A 21,595-nucleotide genomic window follows, 5' to 3' on the forward strand; every position below is an offset into this window, starting at 1 on the left:
TTACGATTTCTATAGCTTCTAAATTTATTTCTCTAGCATAGCAAACCGGTGAGCCTTTGTTCTAGAAGGTCCCTCAAATTCGAAGCTGGTTGTTATACTCTGTCTAGCCGGTTCAGGAATCAATTGAAAATCCTCTGGTAATTCATCTGAACTGAAATCTTCAGAAAGTTCTTGAATATATTTTCGTGATGTCGATGTAGAAGGCTGATGTTGATAAAAATCTCGAGAAGCAGATTTTATTAAACTCTGCATTTTTTTTCCCATTCTCTATGTTTTTGAACTCTTTCTTTTTTTGACATGGGAAGCTTCTTTGGTGGCTTTGAATCTTTTATTCTTGCAAACTTCTCTCGATTTCCCTCAGCTGGAGTTTTAGCCACCTTTGAAATAACTCTTATAGGTATTTTTACAATTCAATAGTTAGCAAAATTCATTTGTAGACTATAGTTATGTCATAACCAAAAACTACTGCAAGACGTTATTGTTGCATTCTTGAATCAAAGCCATTTAAATTTTAAGCAATGAAATGGTCTTGTGTGAAAGAATATTCTTTAATAAAATCTGCATTTTTTTTTTTTTTTTTTGTTCTGCATATTCCTGAACTCTTTCCATTTCAACACTTCTTCAGTGGCTTCTTAGCTTTTATTCTTGCATAAAATTACTACCCGCTGCTTACTCTACCAAATCAATGTTAGTGACTGAATGGTAAGAAGTAAATAAGAGGTAATGAAAAAAACTTACTCCTACCGAATCAACATTAGTGACTGAGTTAGCATCATTAGCGTTATTTAGGAAGTGATGTCATTTGCTTAATTTAAAATCGAAATGGTCAGCTTTCTTTGTTACCAATCAATTGCATCATTTCCATTACAAGAAAAGTTTGTTACCAATTAATTTTACTCTAGTGCCGCCATAGATGTTTTCACATAAAAAAAAACTTCCATCTGGTGTTGTGGAAGTGGGTAGCTTGAATAATTCAAGTAAGAACTAGATAAACTATTGGAGGGAATGAGACAAATGCTGGTGCTGCCGGTTATTAGACAAACAAAATGAAAGTGATTATGTGTCTAACACTGCTGTCAAGGTCATCAGAAATTGCTGCCATTTCAGAATATATTGCAAGCTGAACTGCAAGTCTCTCCTGAGCCTGTGCTGTTGGGGGACAATGGAACAAAGAGCACACATCAAGTTCTGTGTTTCAGATGAACTAATGAGGCATATGGCAGAGAAGAAAAATGCATGGGATACTTACAAATTAACACATGACACAGAAGCCTATGATAGATACAAGTTGATATGCAACCAAGTTACAAAGGAGGTTAGGCAGGCGAAGGCAGATTACGAGAAATCCTTGGCAAGGGATGCAAAGAAAAACAGCAAAGAGTTCTTTACTTATGTAAACTCTAGAAGGAGAGGGATGAATCAGATTGGTCCTCTTGATATTGATGGGTCAAGTGTTGATGATCCTGCTCAGGTAGCTAACAAACTAAATGAATATTTTGCATCGACATTCACACATGAGGAGTTATTCAGCGAGGGGAATGCCAGAGGTGTATTCAACTCTAGCAGTAAGTTACAGAATCTTGAAATAACTGGGAGTAAAGTGGAGGAGAAACCGTTGAAGATAAACACAAGAAAGGCACCCGGGGTGGATGGGATCTATCCAGTTATATTAAAGGAGGCAGCAAAGGAAGTAAGCAAACCCTTAGCCATAATTATGAGAGCTTCCTTGGACTCAGGGGAGGTACCCATAGACTGGAAATGTGCAAATGTGACCCCAATTCACAAAGGAGGATCAAAGGCTGACACAAGTAATTATAGACCTGTGAGCTTAACTTCTGTTCCAGGAAAATTAATGGAGGCACTGGTTAAAGAAGCACTGCAGGATCATTTAGACAAGACTTCAGTTATAGCTCAGACACAGCATGGTTTTGTTAAGGGGAAGTCTTGCCTGACCAACTTGATTGGATACTATGATGCAGTCACAAAAGAACTGGATGCAGGGAATAACTTTGATATTATATACTTGGATCTTAGAAAGGCTTTTGATACTGTTGCACATGGAAGACTGCTACACAAATTGGAGCAGTGTGACATTGGAGGCAAATTACTGCTATGGATAAAGGGGTGGTTGAGGGGGAGAAGACAGAGTGGTAATCAATGGACACTGCTCATCGTGGACTGATGTTATTAGTGGAGTCCCTCAGGGCTCAGTGTTGGGTCCATTATTGTTTTCTGTATTTATAAATGATATTGATGATGGTATATCGGGATTAATGTCCAAGTTTGCAGACGATACAAAGGTTGGCAGGGTTGTCAAGGACACTACTGACACTATGCTGCTGCAACAGGATCTGGAAAGGTTGAGCAGATGGGCTGAGAGGTGGCAAATGAAGTTTAACATTGACAAATGTAAAGTACTACACATGGGAAACAGCAACCCCAGAGCAACGTATCAACTCTGTGGTACAACACTGACAGTGGTAGAGAATGAAAGGGACTTGGGGGTGGTTGTGCAGGCAGATATGAAGTTCTCTGAGCAGTGCAGACGGGCTGCAAGAGTAGCTCATGGAGTATTGTCAATGATATACAGGAATTTTTCCAGCAGGGATAAGGAGGTGATTATTCCATTGTATAAGGCGATGGTCAGGCCACACCTAGAGTACTGTATACAGGTCTGGAGGCCTCATTTCGAGAAGGATGTAGAGCTGCTGGAACGAGTACAGAGAAGGGCAACAAGATTAGTGAATGGAACAAAGGGGTGCTCTTACGAAGAACGGCTTAAGTTTTGCAAATTACAGTGTCTGGAGACTAGGCACCAGCGAGGTGATCTGATAGAGGTGTATAAAGCCTTGAATGGTTTAAGCATGCTCAATGCTGATGGGATTCTTCCTCTAGCTCAGAATAATCACCTGAGAGGGCATAAATTCAAATTGAGGAAAGACAGATGTAGGATAGACGTGCGGAAATTTGCCTTTAGCCAGCGGGTGGTTGGTTGGTGGAACAGACTTCCATCCCTTGTGGTGGAGGTTGATAGCCTAAATAAGTTTAAGGCTCAGCTGGACAGGTATTTTGAACGAACGGAGGGGTGAAGTGGAAGTGGTTTTTTTTTTTTTTTTTTTTTTGGGCTGATGCTGCATAAGCTTGCTTTCTTGCATCAAATGCCTCTACTAATGCTAATGCTAATGGCCAAAAGTGCCACAGAAACATTTCAAATGATGAAGTGTGTAGGGAGAACTGTCTCATGTACATGTGTTTCAGTGGCATAAATGTTTTATCCAGGGAAGATAATCATTGGAAGATAACAAACATCCATGCCCAGCAAAAACAGTTTGAAAAAAAGTTGATTGGAAAGGTGGAGGAAATTATTATCAATGACTAATATGTAATGCTCTGTGCATGACAGGTGTGAGTTGAACACTGCAGAGATCAATTCATTGCAGAATGTGGCAATGATTTGCCGCTGAAAGCAAATCCAATTTCTGAGATGTAGTGTTTCAGCATGACCTCACAACAAAGAAACAAAGTGCAGAGTGGAAGTTGGCAAACTGTCCCAAAGCCCAAAAAGTTTGTCAAGAAAGGTCAAAAATGAAAACCATGCTTATTACTTTCTATGATAGCAAGGGAATTGTGCACAGAATTTGTGCCTGATGGTACAACTGTTATTTCCTACTATCTGGACATTTTGAAACACTTGTTGCAGAAAATCTGTAGTGTGTGGCTTCATCATGGCAAAAACAGCAGTTGGTGCCTCTTGCACGATAAAGCACCAAGCCACATGGCTATTGTTCATGAGTTTTTGGCTAGCAAAAGTCTGTGTATTGTTGCACCCACCGTATTCACCACACTTAGCTCTGTGCGACTTCTTTTTGTTCCTAAAGTACCACTGAAAGGCTGATATTTTCATGAAGTCAACACCATTCAAAGAGCTGTGATGAGAACATTGAACACTATACCAGTTATGGTCTTCCACCAGTTGTTCCAGTCACTTCATGATCACTGCATGCATTATGTGGATCGAAGTTATTTTGAGTGAACCATGATTAGTTAATTAGTCAGTAGGATCATTATTTTTTTTTCTGGCATGTCTCATTTTTCAATTGCCACACTGTATTTTGTCAAAATTATTAGGTGTGAATCCCTACGACCTGTGTGGTCATGCTGGATTAAAAAGAACATTTAAAAGACACAGGCAAAATCATTATGGAATTAAATGATGCTGGCACACAATAGACATCATGAATTTGTAACTGTTTAGTAAACAAATATGCTGCACTTGTTCTTTTTGAATAATAGCCTGTTGATCAGGCTCATCATACCTCCACCATTGTTGCTTTGATATGAAAAATTCTTGGCCTGCTTTTGAAGGAAATGAAGTTAAGGTAGTTTGAGGTCAGCTTGCAGTCTTTTCACATCAAATGATTTGAGTCTTATTAAGGCACAATGAGATTTATGTAACAAAGTAGTAAGAGTACTTCCAACAAGCTACTGGACAATTTTGTTGCATTACTTTTTATTTTTTTAGCTTGAACCAGCCCCACCTGTGTTAGACAGCCATGATGTGGCAGTACTGCAGCTTAGTAGAACAACTGCTTTTATTATTATCAATTTTCTTATATCAGTATTAGTGCTAGAGCACTTGGACCATGAGGCAACAGTACACTGTATCTGAAATTGCATTTAATTCATAATTGCTCTATGTTCAGAGCAATTGAAAAACTCCAGTTTCTTGAAAGGGAAACCATGCAACCATTACAGACTGCCAAGGTTTTCCAAACCCCCCCCCTCTCTCAAACAACGTTATGTTCCCAAAGATGCATGAAACAGTTTCATTCTTTCAGCTTGGAGTTATGTTACAAGATATAATGTGATATAACAGATATAATGTTATCATATTTGTATAATTTTAGGCTTTTTATTATTTGTACAGCAAAATAATATAAGCTGTTTGCTTACCAAAATAACTGATAATCTTAATTACCTATTCAGATCATACTGATGATCTGAATTTTTAAATTATACCATATATCACATTAAAAATAAAATAATAAAAACTAACCATTAAATGAATATTTACAAATATTTACTGTGGTAATCGCTTTTAGGTGTGAAGAAAAGTTGCACATAAGTATCCAAATTCATTAAATAACAATGATAAAAATTTGAAAGGGAAAGGAAAGAAATAGTCACTTTGCAAAGGTATTTTTATTAAATTTCCTCTCGATTTTTTTCCTTTCCTAAGGAATGGTTAGTTATCCCTTGGAGGACGATTGAGTTATTCCATAAATCTGAATTCTCAGACTTTGCATTACCTTTATAAAAATTTTTCACTGTATAAATGTAAAGTGGAATCATCACAAGATGGTTGAATTCATTCAAATTCTTTGTAAATTAAATTCTTAATGATTTAATTAAGAATTTATTAAATTATCTGAATTTTCTCCTTCCTTGTTGTGGGACCAGTACTATTTTAAAACACAAAAATCCAACTGTACTGGTCTATATATAAATAGTACTATTTTAAAACACAAAAATCCAACACTTGCATAATACTAACGCAACACAGCCACCACAAATTATGATCATATACTGGCACAAAAAAAATCAAGTATCAGAGACAAAGACTCACACAAAACAGTCCTGCATGCTAGTCAACAAATGCTGAATGTACATACAAATGACTGCACTCAATGTGTTAATATGTACCAAAAGTTGTATTTATAAATTAAAAATGTGCATTTAAAATAAGCCACAGTTTGCATGAAGTATGGATGAAAAATGATTCGCAGATTTTTCTATTTTTTAATTTTCTGTACAAATACATGCTTTGCCGTTTAAGAACACTATACATTAGTGCAGCAATCAGTTGAATATTAACATTTATATCACATCTGAATAAATCAGGTCAGAGCACTTTCTTCATTGGTCTTGCCACTTGATATTTTTATTGATTGTGAATCTAAGAACTTATTTTGAAGCCTCATTCCACAGCATTTTTTTCAACTTACGGTGAACACTGCAAAGAATCAACACTGATTCAGTGAAGATCTGGAAATTGTAAAGTTGAGGTATTTACACAAGACTAATACTATTTATTACTTTCACCTCTTAGCATAACGCTGAACATATTCCCTAACTCTCACTTTGAAGCCTTCCTATAAATATACAAAAATAAGATAAAACATCAGTTCAGTTTCATATATATATTTAAAAAAAAAAATTTATATGTGGCATAAAATCAAATGTTTTACAAATATTTATTTTATAATTCAGTAAGTATAACTGGCCAGATATGTGAAAAATATTTTGTATTTAAAAACACAAGTTTTATTATTATTAATAAATATAAATACCGTAATAAAAATATTATACACTGCACACACTCTCTCTCTTGCTGTGTGTGTGTGTGTGTGTGTGTGAGAGAGAGAGAGAGAGATTACGTCTCCCTCAGCCTAATCATCTTGCATTTGTCCACTTGCTCATATATACTTTGACATGAACTGTTCATGCATACTCATGTTAACACTACTTCAGCATATGTGTCACTTTCCTGTTCATCTAATGAACCCACTTCCCACCATTTCTTACTTTCCAATGAGCATTGTTGTAATGCAACATTCAAAGATAAGGTGAATATAAATTCAACTGTCAACTGTTTTCTGCAGCAAATGTTCATTGTTTCAAGCCACTGTCTTTGTCATTAATCCTTCTCATAACTAATGACAGAAGCTAAGTGGGGGTTTTTATGATGACCCCCCCTCAGCCATACATATTTTGCAATAACTGAGATTAAATCTGCATTTTGTATGGCATCTACATGGTTTCCCAACTAATCCTTGAGGCGTCTTTATTTTGCAGATGTAACTTGCATCACACTCTGAAGAATTAATTTTATAACTCACTCTATCCTTAAACATTTTGGGAGTGGAGGATTTAATGGGGTAGTGGGGGAAGGAGAAGTATAGCTTGTAATTTCTTGGCTGGCATTTGCCTACAGAGAATATTATATAATATTCTTGATAGCTTTTGTGATCTTGCAGGATGAAAAGAGATACAAGCGAAAACATCATCTGGACATTCCCTTTGCCCAGAACTTTTCTCAGCCAAATTTCACACTTATCTAGAGTTCACTCTGGAAAACTACACATTCACAGATCTCTGTCATCTCTTTTGATAAAATGCAACCTGGCTCTGGCTATCAAAATCTGAGCTGTGTTGTTCTTGTGTGCTAGGGCATGACACATGGAGCAGTCTGTGAAAAATTTCAGCTCAGCTATTGCAGAATATGTATGGCAGGGGGGTCATCACCCCCACTTTCAGCTTCTGTCATCAGTTATGAGAAGGATCAACAGAGAGAGAGAGAGGGAATTTATTTTATTCATTCTATCTTTCAATCAGTGGGGGAGAAATCTGTATCATTCCCAGTTTCAACAGACAAACTGGAAAATGATATGGATGCTAGTGAAGCATTAATGTGAATACCTATGAACAGTCCACATGTCAGGTATATAAGAGCATACTGCCATATCGAGTTGATTAGGCTGAGGAAGACATTTATGTGTTAAACTGTACCATTACATATGTATAATCACTAAATGTTTTTATCAAACCTTGTACGTGGCACCTTTGTCATATACAAAGAATAATATTATTTACAGATATACAATGATTTGGCTGAGGGAGATACGATCGATAATTCAATAATCTTCATTATGATTCAATAAGAACCATGTAGATTAGCCATTCATGACAAACAAGCAGAGGCATAACATACTGGTTAGGATGATGGAAACTCAATATCAACAACTGTATTCCACAACAGTCTTGGATATGCAGTGTGGGTGTAGCACAAAATGGTGACACTTTAATGTTTCCTAAAAAATTCATTTATTCATTAATTGTTACAAACATTATGAATTTTCATGCTCAGATTCTTGAAAAATAGTCTTATTTTATCACTTGTTCTGTATGTCCTTAATTTTGATGAGCAAGTTCATCAATTTTGTAATGATTCAAAGATGCCTCTGACAATTTCATGGCAATATGGCTCTTAATTGCACAAGCATAGCACGTGCAGAACAACACTCCCCTTTCAAGAAACTCCACGAGATAAAGTCACATGGCAAGTTGAGTTGCCATGAGCTGCAGTCATTCTAAAGCATATGCAGGTACCACTGTGAGTTAACTGGCACACCGAAGAAAGTGTCTAAAACATGACGATAGAACTACTCAACACGGTCGCCTTCCCTACTTTGGGTACTTTTCTCAAAAAAGCACAGATTCTGTTGCCCAAAACCACTTGTTCATGTCCCATCCAAATAAAAATAAGCTTCACCTGCAAACAGATATTGCATAAAACTGACTTCAATTCTCCATGCAGGGAACTGAAGTCTTCTCTGCTTATCATTTTCAGAAAGTTTGTGTAATACTTTTATCTTTCATGGGGACATTTTCAAACTAATAGAAGCATTTTTTGAAGATAATGCCAAGAAATTAAGTTTTTCACAAGCTTCTCTTCTCAACTTTCCAGAACACCAGCCAGCTTCATGAGATCATTTCTGTTCCTTTCTCCCAGCCTTTCTCTTCAAACTGCTGTGATAGACAAAGTATGGAAGGTGATACAGGCCCTACAGAGCTGATCCACTATTGTTCATTTGTGCTGTGAAATCATTTGCTGTTACAAGTATGGCGATTATGGATTTCTAAAATGTTGATGCTCTCCAACTGTACAACTGACTCTCTCTCTCTCTCATAGTTAGAGTTAATTGGTTGGTTGCATTCTTCAGAGCATCGGCCACTTTCACCATAATGCACAAATTAATTTGTCACATATGTTTCTACAAATGTGTTTGTGTTTCACAGTCAATTTGTATGATATGGGAATGATAACTCACAAGTTGGTGGGTCTGATACCCCCTGATAAATCTAGTTGTATTAGTAATTTTTGGCACAATGTTGTTGGAGCACCTATTCCTTTTAGTTAACAATCTGATTGTCTTGTCATATCTCCTCTATTAAGCTGTCATCGTGTCTTTGTCCTTAGAACATACCATTAATGTTCTAAGGACAAAGAACCTGATGTCTATATTTTCAAATATACCCTATCAGCAAAACACTTTGATCTATTTTCTTAAAAATACCCAACTGTCTTATAATTTTAGTATTTATAATTTAGTTACATTAAAAATATCTTAAGATCAGTTTCTGATTAGTGTTATTATCCATCCTTTCTTCACTTTCTGCTTTCTTCAGACTTCTTGAAAATAGAACCCAGAGAGAGAGATTCTGAAATATCACCAGATTTATATCAAGATATCTGGCTATTTGAACCTTGTTTCTAGTAATTGTACTATGGTTAGGAACCAATAAACTATAATTGTGTATGTTTACCATATGAAGAGTTTCGTAGAAATTACTCATGACATTAATTTCACACAAGATCTATGAATGAAATGTAACTTTTCTTATTTATAACATTGCATTCATTACTACAAATCAAGTTGTCATGCGAGCAAAATTTCTCATTTCGTGACAAATTTCAAAAATTGGCAACTACTTTCTCCGTAGCCGAGTGGGCAGGAGCGGGAGTGCAGTAACACACGCTCTTTGAGTAGACTGGGGTTCAAGCCCCTGACTGCTGAATACGGTCGATCTGCCAACCCACACTGGACCAGCGTGGCAGATTATGGTCCATTTCCCTCAGCATGAATTGTTGAGGAGGCTTCCATCCTGCAGTGGGTTGATAATGGCTGCACTTTACTTTACTTCCCAAGTCATAAATAAATTACAATATGGTAACAGAAATTGCAAACATGACATAGTGAAATATTTCAAAATAGTCACAAAAATAAAAAAAATTTACCAATTTCATAAATTAAAATTTTATTTGTTAAAAATCAGAAATAAAATGTTTTGTGATAGGAATAATGACACACAATTTAGATGAAATGGCAATTATCTTTTAAAAAGATCATACACAGAGATGACCACTGTTATAGTGAGCAAATCATTATTACCAATTATTTTATTTTATTTTTGGTAAATCAATGCTGAGAAGTTATGACTTCTCAGCGTGTTTTTCCTTAGGTTAAAATCTATCAAAACCAGATAGTTCTATTGCCACTACAGCTGAAGATAAAGCCAATCTGCTAGCATCCTATTTTTCTTCCAACTCTTGTACTGATGAGCTTGGTAAACCACCCCCACACCATTCCCAGTACACTCCATTCAATGCCTCCTGTGGTCTTCCATCAAAAGGAATCATGATTTTTAACAATCTTGATGCTAAGAAATTACAAGTCCTGGTGGCATTTCTCCATTTGTTCTCAAAACCTGTGCTCCTAAATTTACTCTTGCTCTATGTCACCTTTCTTCACTTTCTTATTCCAAAGGTGTTTTTCCCTTCTGGATTCCGCCAGTCAATCCGCTGTTGATATTTTGGCTCATGTTACCCATCTATGGACAAATTCAATGGAAAATTTGGTAAAATTCAAGCAGTCAGGTGAAACTCTTGACAATTCAGAGGCTTTTGATTGTATTTGGCATAAAGGTCTTCTAAATAAGCTTCCATCTTATGGTTTGTAAACTGTTTTTTGTAACTGGGTATCCAATTTTATCTCTGACTGCTACTGCAGGTGATGTTAGAAGACAGAGCCATCTACCTTCTCCACTAATGCTGGTATTCCCCAAGATTTGGTTCTTTCTATCACTCTTTTCCTCGTATATTAATAACTTTCTTCCATTAACCAGAAATCCTATCCAGTTTTGCTGATTTCTCAAACTGGAAGGTAGAATGCACATTGCATTGTACCTTCCAGTTTGAGAAATCTGCCCTACACAAACAGCTTAAACTTCTCAAATATCCACTACCAATTAGGGTTCACAATACTGGTATTTTGGTATTTTTAATTTATGAAACCGGGATACCGGTATTCCAAAAAGAAAAAAAATAATAATTTTTTGCAATAAATTTTGATGACAATTAGGTGCAATAAAGTAAGGAAAAAACAAGTAATTACTTGAATTCATGTTTTAAATCAAACTTTTATTACAATAATAAATATTCTATCAAAAATGCATAGGTATTTTTGCTAGAATATTACCTGTCCAAATAAAGTGAGCTCTTAAGAAACTCAGTAGTGTTATTGTTTAAACTGTATCTAATTTTGGTACATATTTAATTAGCGGCAGAAAACGTCCTTTTTAATTCTATGTGGGTTGATGCTTTGTACTGAGATAGTCGTAGACGAGTTGCAGTTTAACCCCCCCCCCATTTCCTTTTTATCAAAAAAAAAAAAAATTTCCTTTTTGACTTTTTATGGCACTATATCCGTATTAACGAAAGAAAGGGACTGACGGTTAAGTTTAGTGAGGAAACCAAATCCAAGTTGGGGGGTTGTTTATTTATTTATTAATTTTTTTATTTCTCTGTACCTTAGTATCGCCGTCAGTGGCCATTGTTATGATTTTTGCATGGCAGCTCCCCTCATGCACTAATGCCCACAAGCTACCTGACTGCATTAAAAAACAAGAATTTCCAGGAGCTGAGGGATATTCCCCACCCCCACACACGAGTATATATATTATATGTGAGCTGTCAGTTTCTCAAGAGCAATGACACAAATATAAAACAAGTCATTTATCATACAAAATTATTTAAGTATATACATAACTGGTATTCATTTACAAGTAATCTATTCATTTTTCTCACTTAACCTGTTAGTACATGCTATCATTTCCATAAAATTTCTCTCAATTAACAATATCAACTCTTTCTACAGCTGCAAACAGTAAATTAATTCAATCTTAATCACTTCCTCATATTTCTCTTAATCTCTCTTCACAACAGCAATCCATAAATCGCTAACTTAATACTAACAACTCCATGTAATCTCTCTTAATTTAGCAATATCAATTTTCTTTACAACTTCAACCAATAAACCAACTCAATACTAAACATTTCCTTATTTCTCGTGTTTCTTCAACTTTATTCTAAATTAATCTCCCACTTAATCTAAGTACCATTTCCAAAACAACACAGTTCAAAGGACTTTTCTTCCTTCTCTTTCATGGTGGGATTACTTTGTGTGGGTTCCTTCCACGGAGTGCAGTAATGTCTCTCTCTCATTTCTTAGTTGAACTCTGCATCTCTGCTGTACAGCTCTTCCAGTACTGTCTTATTTCGGGAACAGTTCTCTGTTAATACTGAAGGAAATTACCACAGCAGTAGTAGAAGCCGGGGCACTATCTGACTGGCTTGTCATTCAACTTCTGGATTAACTTCTAGCACAGGAACATTCCCAGCAGAACCCTTCACTATATAACTGGACACTCCCAGAACTGGATCCGAACTGAACTCAGAACTACAATTGGAAGTCTGCAATCCCTCTGAACAACAACTACGAACCCCTCTTTTTCATGCAAGCACCTTATTTATATCCTTTTCATTTATTTATTTATTGAATTGACTGCAAGTTACAATCATTCCTTGTACTACTTTTTTATGTGCAAACCCTAGAGGGGTTTTCATGCATTTATGTATCTCCCCCTATCTAATTTAAACCTGACCCAATCACGGTGTTATTCTTTAAACTCTTTTTCCGTTGGTGGGAAAAACAGAATATTTTCCCCACACAATGAAACACTTTCATATTTTACCTCAAGATCACCCATTCACAATACCCCCGAACTGCCTCCATACCGACACCCTTTCCCAAAATGCACTAAGTGTCACATCCTCAAGTGGTGGTGTAATAGAGGGATTAAACTATTGTTTAGAAGCTTTTAATTTTAACCCTTCTGCACCTGCCATACCATTGTTCACCATATTCCTTAATTGCCCTACCAGGCCTACTCCCACTAATGGAAATATTTCCATAATGATGGTTTTGGTTATTCCTTAATTGCTTTACTTCCACACACACACACACACACGCACTCTACTTACTAAGAGAAATATATTTGTAAGATTTTATGTCTTACAGTTTCATGACGTTTTCAGGTTTCCATTGCATTTGTACTGTGTATAACAATCCGTCATTTGCAAATTCAGCAGTATTAATGATTTATTGTTGTAGATTTTATAACCTTTATGTGAATAAATCATGGATAATTATTTTTTAAATTAGTACTGAAAAACCGGTATTTTTGTATCAATACCAGGATTTGATTACCAGAAAAAAAATTACCGGGAACCCGGAATCTCGGTATTATAAGCCCTACTACCAATTCCTTAAATGCTGATCTCCAGTGGGCAAAGATAACTTAAGTCTTTTTTTTTTTTTTTTTTTTTTTTATGAAAACTCTACACATGAGATATTAGAAACTATAGTACTTAGTACCATGCTTGGGTTGGCAGTTGAGAAGACAAAAAAAGATATTTGTTGACATTAGACCTGAACTTCTGTAGACTGTAATTTTCAGGAAATACGTATGAAAGAAGGTTGTTCCAGAAAAAGGCAGTTGAATGAATAAACGAGGAAGATGAAAAGATGGTTCTGTGAGTTTGAAGTTGGACAGTAAATGGATGTCGGCTGGTGGCGGCACGTGTTCGGACTGTTTTAAAAGAGATAGCTTTTAAAACAGTCCGAAAAAGAGAGAGTGGGAATTATAGAAGCCAATTCAGAAGAACAGTGCCCGTGGAAGTTTCTGTAGAAAAGGCATGTAGCAGAAACAGTACGTCTATGAGACAGCGAGTGGAGAGACTCTGTTAGAGATGAGTCATTAATTAACCGTCCCAGATGTGGGAACAATATTCCATGGTAGGGCAGATTTGTGTTTTGTACAGAGTGAACAGCTGTTTGGAAGAAAAGTAATGCCGAGAGCGAAAGAGAAAACCAAGATTTTAGATGCAGAGGAAGCAATATTTGTAATGTGCTTGTGCCAGGAGAGATTAGATGTCAGGGTAATCCCCAAAAGAAATATCAACTTGCCTAGAAATAGAAGATTGTTGATTTCAATCCTTCTAAAATTCAGCCCTGTCATATCTCGTAAAAAAGGATTCTCCTGCTCCTACGCTCATCTTTGATTACCCTCTGATTTCTAGGCAAGGTCATATTTCTATAGGGGATTACCCCAACTTCTAATCTCTCTTAGCATAAGCACATAACAAATATTGCTTCCTCTGCATCTAAAAAACTGGGTTTTTTTTTTACTCTCTGAATTACTTTTCTTCCAAACAGTGTTCACGCTGTACAAATCACAAATCTGCCCTTCCATGGAATATTGTTCCCACATCTGGGGTGATGCCCCAAAACCTCTCTCAGGCTTCTAGATTCCATTCAGAAAAGGACAGTTAGGTTAATTAATGACTCATCTGAGTCATTAATTAATGACTCATCTGAGTCATTAACTAACCAAAGTCTCTCCACTCTGTCTCATATACACGTTGTTCCCGCTGCATGCCTTTTCTGTAGATATTTCCATGGGCACTGTCCTGAATTTACTTCTATAATTCCCACTCTGTCTTCCAAAGAAGTCCAAACATGTGCCGCAACCAGTCAATATCCTTTTACTGTCCAACTTCAAACTCACAGAACCAACTTTTCTTCTTTCTCATTTATTCATTCAATTTCTGTTTTCTGGAACAACCTTCCTTTATATGTATTTCCTGAAAATTACAATCTACAGAAATTAAAGTCTAATGTCAACAAGTATCTTCTTAACCCTCAGCCCATGCATGGTACTAAGGACTACAGGTTCTAATACCTCTCGTGTTTGGGCCTCTCATAAAAAAAAAAAAAAAAAAATTATTATTTTTAAATTTTATTTTTGATAAATCAATTTGTTAACATGTCTGTAGTTTCATGCTGAGAAGTTATTTATGGCTTCTCAGCATGTTTTTCCTAAGGCAAAAAAAAAGCACTGAGTAAGGGAGAATAAAATTCTGGTCCAAAAAAAAAAAAAAAAAAATTACAAAAATAAAGTGAAAACATAAGTTAGATAAAACTATACTTGCCCTATCTTTTTGATAATGTTCAGCTGCTTCATTGTTAAGAGGATCGTCAAAATTCAGAAGGTCCTATAATATAAAATTGACCATTATATTTTGAGCCAGATAAACACCTACTCAACTGTACCACTTTGAAGTAAAAAAACATTTAAAAAAATTGGATAATGCTTTTGAAGGAAAACTAAAACAAATTTACTTTTATATTCTATAAAGCACCCAGCCAGAATTTGCAACTTCTTTATTGTGACTGTTCAGGGCAGCTGATGTAATTGTAACAGAGTTAACAATGAACTGTGTATTTTTATTTAGATACATCAGCAACTCATGTCATATTGTGAAATTATGTGTTATTCCTGTATGTACACGCGTGTATGTACGTGTTCATGGGCCAATTTGTTTTGTGGGCTGAATAACCTGGAGTAACTCGTGTGGAAATATGTTACTTCCTCCACCTGAGGTCAGCTGATCGAAGATGCCTTTAAAAATTCCTTCAGTCTAAGATGGGACTCAAACCCAGACCTCTCCATATCAGTGACAAGTGGCAAAAACTACTACATTGTCACAGAGACTGCATTTTTTTGCAGTGGCATATTGGTGCTAACATGCACCAATCCAGGAGCACAGATAGTCTAATCCAAATAAGAATAAACAAGAATGAAAGTCTTATTCCATCAAATAAATATCTTATTTATAATGTTATGGCCATTTATTAATTTTCATTGCCAGCTGCTGCTTTTGCTTTAACTTTTTTAAAGTTCCAATTATTTATCTTCCTCAGTAAAAGTAGTTATTTACTATTATTTATTTATTTTTTGTAATTTCTAATATAGTTCTGAAGTGTTAGCCTAGAATAGGAAAATGACATATACAGCAGTATATTCAGATTTTAGAATGGTAGAAAAATGTGGCAATATATTACCCATGTAGGGGACACTCCTCAGGATAGAAGATTTTTAAAAATTATTATAATTATTTTTTAAATTTAGAGCTTTTTTAATTATAAAACCTATATGAAGTGATATTAACGTAAATTTATAAATTCCTCAGTTACAGACATTAAGTTGTCTGTTTCCATCCAATTTGCATCATTCATTTTTTGTTAATGAAGGTTTTTGGCCATAAAAAATAAAACATTTTCTTAAGCCTATTCTTGTATATAATTACACTACCTGCCAAAATTTTTTTTTTTTTTTTTTTTTTTTTGTCACACTTCTGGAAGAAAGTTGGTATTCTGAACAAAATTAATGTCCTGATTATGAAAATATCAATCTTTTACTTCTGTCACAGCTACATCAAAAGACATACGCATTTTTTAAATTCCTTGTTTTTATACAATATCAGCATGCATGGTTGTAATTATTACACACAACGGCACTTCCATAGCTAGGTGGGAAGGAGCAGCAGTGTGTAGCACACGCTTCTTGATTAGACCGGGGTTCGAGCCCATCACCACCAAATACGGAGGATGTGGAAAGGTCAGGGAATGACCACCGCATATCCCGGAGCAATATGGCCTTAGTTGCTAATGCTCCTAAAAACCAAATAACAAATAATTACACACAATATATATGTTACAAAGACATGTTTCCCACTCAATGATTTCCTTTTATACTCCAGATTGCTTTCCCATTTAAGGAACCAACAGTAATCTCCCATCATGGCAGAGTCCCAGCGACCTTGGTATTGTTTTTCCATTGCAGATACGTCCTGGTGGAAGTGCTCTCCTTGTTCATCACTGACATCTAAGTTTTCAGGAAAGAAATCCAGATGGGAATGAAGGAAATGCATTTTCAATGACATTCGGCACCCCATGTTCTTGTAACATTTCAGCAAGTTTGTCACCAGTTGCTCATAGTTCTCTTTATTTCTCTTTCCGAGGAATCCGTGTACCACAGCCTTGAAAGATCTCCATGCAGCAAGTTCAACATCATTCAGGTTTCTTTGAAATTCTTTCATCTCTTAGGAGCTTTCTTATTGAAGACCCTATGAAAATTCCTTCCTTCAGCTTTGCATGAGATAAATTTGGAAACATTTTCAGTAAATATGCGAATCCTCTGCTTTCTTTATCCAGTGCCTTAGTGAAATCCTTAATCAGTCCAAGCTTGATGTGTAAAGGGGGAAGAAAAACCTTTTGTGGATCAACCAATGGAACATACTGGGAATCAATCTCTCTCTCTCTCTCTCTCTCTCTCTCTCTCTCTCTCTCTCTCTCTCTCTCTCTCTCTCTCTCTCTCTCTCTCTCTCTCTCTCCCCCCCCCCCCCCCCAGTGTTGTACGTGTTTGGCTGTTGCAAGACTATCCCACAAAGACAGGAAACAACAGTATTTAGTGAAACCACCTTGCAACCCAACAAGCAGTCCAATCACTTTGAGATCACCAAAAATATTCCAACCATAGTCATTGTAATGTATAGCAATTAACAAGCATTGATAGCAGCAGGAATCTGGGACATACTATTGTAAGTTTCTTTCAGGCCAACAGCATGAACAAGAGGAATTGATGGTAAAGTATTTCTATTATGAAGCAATACTGCTTTCAAACCTAGCTTTGACGCATCAATGAACAAATGCCATTCAGAGGTATTGTGATCAATGTTCAGTTCGTGCATAAGACCAACGACATCTTTGCAGACACATGTTGTTTTCCATTGCAAAATAACTTGAAACTCTTCATTTCGCTTACGGTATATTGTAATGTTTGTACCTTTGGTGAGTAAGTTCTACTGTTGTAGTCTGGATCCGAGTAATTCAGCCTTCTCTTTGGGTAAGTCCAAGTCTTTGATAAAATAGCTTAATTCTTCTTGTTCAATGTAGAGCGGGGCCTTTTCTTTTTCTGCCTTGTAGTCCAAATCATGTGAAATACACGGTTCCGCAACACCTGGTAAAACGATTTCTTCTGTACCTTCATCGCTACTTCCAATAACCCAAAATTTTGGTGGCACAGGTACTGGTAGTTCTTTACTGTGTGGCACTGGCCTAATTGCTGATGGGATATTTGATGCAGTGCTTGCTCTTCTTGGAAATACCTTTTATTTTTGTCATGCAGAAATAGCATTCGTTGAAATGATTCTTGGGCTCGTGCCACACCATAGGGACGGCTAAAGGTAAATGCTCTCAGCTTGCCATATAACCACAATCTTAAATTTGTTGTACAAGTAATACAACAGATATGTGGAGCTCAATTTTTTTCTTGGTCACTGATCTTGCAGCCAAAGTACAATTAATATGCAACTTTTGTATATATATTCTTCCTCTGAGGTTTTGGGGTTAAGTGTCCACAAACATATCAGAAATTGTCTGGGTGATTGACGCAAGTTCTGTGCTTTGTCTTCTCCATTTTAACAATGCATTAACCTAAAAACAGTAAAAACAATTGGTAAATTTGAACAGAAGGTGAATTCTTGTAGCATAGTTTATCATATCCTATATATTGAACAGTTGAATGGTGTAATAAAATTAACAAAAATACTGGATGTTGGGAAAAGTGCATCAAAATCAAAATACAGTAATACCCCGACTTACGCTACCCCGACTTACGCGAACTCGGAGTTACGCGGTTCTTGATTTTTTCGTTTGGCAACGCTGCCGCCCACTATCTTCAAGGTCGTTTTTCATATGTTATCGATATACGGTGCGACGGCGGAGATTGAGAGCGAAAGATGAACAAAATTCAACTTTGCTGCTTTAATGTTTTTTATATCAGTGAAGGGGAAACACATTTCACCATAATAACGTAAAAACCAACACAATTCCAGCTATCGGTATAATCGCAAATGCAATTAGATCGAGTTTACTACCAGTTTATAACAGATTTCACTAGTGAGCAGAAACGCAACTGGATTTTTATTGTTTTATGGTAGTAACCCCTAGAAATGTGAGGTGTTAATAGTGTATCTCTGCCTTTATGGTGTTGTCTATTCAGTTGCTACATGCGCGCAGCTTTGTTTATGCGTATCAAGCGTGCCTCCTCGTTTTGTAATTGCGCTTTATTCCCTAAAAATGAGTAAAATACTTAAAAGGTGTGAAAAGGAAGCGTCCTGGTGAAGACACTGCAGATTCAGAAAGAAAAAGAAAAGCAATTATCGATGAACAGAGGCGGACTGGGTCAAAAATTCTTACCCGGGAAAATTTATAGTGGCCTCATACTACGGTTTATGGCCAAAATCACACTGGCCCACCTGGGTTACACTGGCCCCGGTAAGGCTTATGGCCAGTCCGCCTCTGTCGATAGAGAAAAAATATGAAATTGTGAAACGCTTTGAGCGAAATGAAAGACCATGTGATATTGCACGTGCTACAGGCCTAAATGAAGCAACGGCAAAAAGCACATGACAATTGCAAACTTGACAGGTTGAAAATTGAAAAGGGCTCAAAAATTTTAGAAAACATAGACTCCAACGAAGAACGCGTTATAGCTACAAAGCAAGGAATAAAAAAATTATTAGCTTGCTACGAAGAAATTCTGCGTGAAAAAAAGAAGGCGCTGTGTCGTCAGACGAATTTGTTAGATTTTATGAAGCCATCGACATCGAAATAACTTTTTAACGTAAGTGATTTGTTTTTTTAATACATATTTTGTATTAATATGTATAAAGAACTGCAATTTTATTAATATTTTTCTTCTAAACTAGTGTTTTTGTTAGTCCTTGGTCCCAATTAAGCAAAATTTATATGTATTTATATGCAAAGTTGTACCCCGACTTACGCGAATTCGACTTACGCGATTTTCGTCGGACCCACCTATCGCGTAACTTCGGGGTATTACTGTATACTATATTGCAAGAACAATAATGATGTACTTGCTTAACTTTTAGCCCAATAAACAAAACCAACCAAAAGTTAACAAGTTTAAAAATTGATTTAAAACAATAATATCTTTGTACAGAATCCAGTTTTCTATCTATATCTTAAAACTGAGATGTGATAGGAAATTTTTATGATTGATTTTAAATTCGATACATAAAAACTTGACCAAAAACAACCATTGATTTGCTGCAGGTAAAAATCATGTTGGGTAGTGTTAACAAGCATTGAAAACCACCAAGAATTTAAAATTAATGGCATATCTATCATCCAATCATGTTTTATTCATGAGTCTCGTAATAAAAACCCTCACTTGCTTTGGACGTTATATGTATTTGAAGCAAGCATCTGTGGCATCTAGTCACTGCAGATCGTGGTTTTATTTAAAAACAATAATTTTTTTTTAAAATATAAAACAGTGGATTTTTTAAAGCACATTCATAACAGATTGAACAATTCTTAATTATTTCTTGCTGATTTTTAAGTGTATGATTACTTGAAGTAACCAGGATTAACATGAACAGCCAAAATGGAATCTGGCTGAATGAGATGTCAGCAGCGAACTAGAAGTTGCTAATAGACACAGTAATGACTTCTCTGTAAGTTGCTGAAATCGCAAGCCTTTTCTTATGTTGGAAAGACTATAGCTAATGTGCAAGTTGAACTTACATGGTTGAAAAAGTCTACACTAATATGAAAAACATTATGTTACATTAAGTTATGTTAATTGTTCAGCAATCTATGTGAAAATTAGGATAGATGAATGGCATAAAAAAAAAAAAGGTAAAGTGCAGCCATTATCAACCCACTGCAGGATGGAAGCCTCTTCAACAATTCATGCTGAGGGAAATGGACCTCAACAATTCATGCTGAGGGAAATGGACCACGCTGGTCCAGTGCAGGTTGGCAGGTCGACCGTATTCAGCAGTCAGGGGCTTGAACCCGGGTCTACCCAAAGAGCGTGTGCTACTGCACGCCCGCTCATGACCACTCGGCTACGGAGGCCGCCTATGAATGGCATATCTATCCTAATTGTATAGTAATAAAATGTATTATTTCTTAAAAAAAAAAAAAAATAAAATAAAATAAATAAAAAAAATAAGTATCCAGCAGCCATTTCAACAATTTAAATAGGATTTTTGTATGCTCTATGAACAATTTTATGTATATAAATGAAAATGCACTTATTTCAAGGATAACAGTGCTAGTTAACTACAGGATTTAAACACAAATTGTGTTAGATGAATATCATCATGCCAATTTACCAAGCCTGGTTTATGCAGCAAAGAATTAGTGATATGTACTTACTATTGGCAAATCAGTAATGAGTACAAATGGTAGGACAAAACCAGAACTATTTCAAACTGTGAGCTACACAGTTATAAAGATTAATTTTATTATTCTTTTTCTCAGTAGGACACATACATGTCTAAACAATAGAACACATATGCATTCTATGGTTTAGACTTAGTTGTAGAAGACTTGCTAAAGATGGCAAACAATTATTCCTGCTGATGAGAGCACTCATGAGTTCCAGTTGAAAAGCCAGTCTCTTATAAAAAGACATACATTTGCCCACTCAAGATGCCTATTCATTCTTTGTAGCAAACAAAATATTCTTAAAAAAAAAAAACCTTACAGACTAACTAACCAAATCATCTTTTGACAAAGAAACTACAATATAGAACAAACTTCCTATAATCAGCAGTATATGAGATGCACTAAACTCCACCTGAGTTATGGTACTTACAAAAAGACAAGAATTAAATTTAAGATATTAAAATTTTAATCTTTATTACAAAATCAAATATTTAAGCATACTTATCAAAATGTGATATAACAAAGTT

At 35.9% G+C, this 21,595-nt stretch overlaps 1 protein-coding gene across 1 annotated transcript in view; it reads right to left on the reverse strand.

Annotated features, from left to right (window-relative positions):
* Positions 1–5,832: 5,832 nt before the first annotated feature.
* Positions 5,833–21,595, reverse strand: part of LOC150075776 (NEDD8-conjugating enzyme UBE2F-like) — an 84,432-nt gene continuing 68,669 nt past the window's right edge. Inside the window, exons 6-7 of the mRNA XM_090387945.1 lie at positions 14,954–15,016; positions 5,833–6,152 (exon numbers count right to left, since the gene is read on the reverse strand). Coding sequence (XP_090244071.1) covers positions 6,099–6,152; positions 14,954–15,016 — 117 coding nt within the window. The 3' untranslated portion in view covers positions 5,833–6,098. The remainder of the gene's footprint in view (positions 6,153–14,953; positions 15,017–21,595) is intronic.

The sequence above is a fragment of the Mastigoproctus giganteus genome, chromosome 13 (assembly GCF_048544385.1).
Source record: "Mastigoproctus giganteus isolate SK-2022 chromosome 13, ASM4854438v1, whole genome shotgun sequence".
NCBI lineage: Eukaryota > Metazoa > Arthropoda > Arachnida > Uropygi > Thelyphonidae > Mastigoproctus > Mastigoproctus giganteus.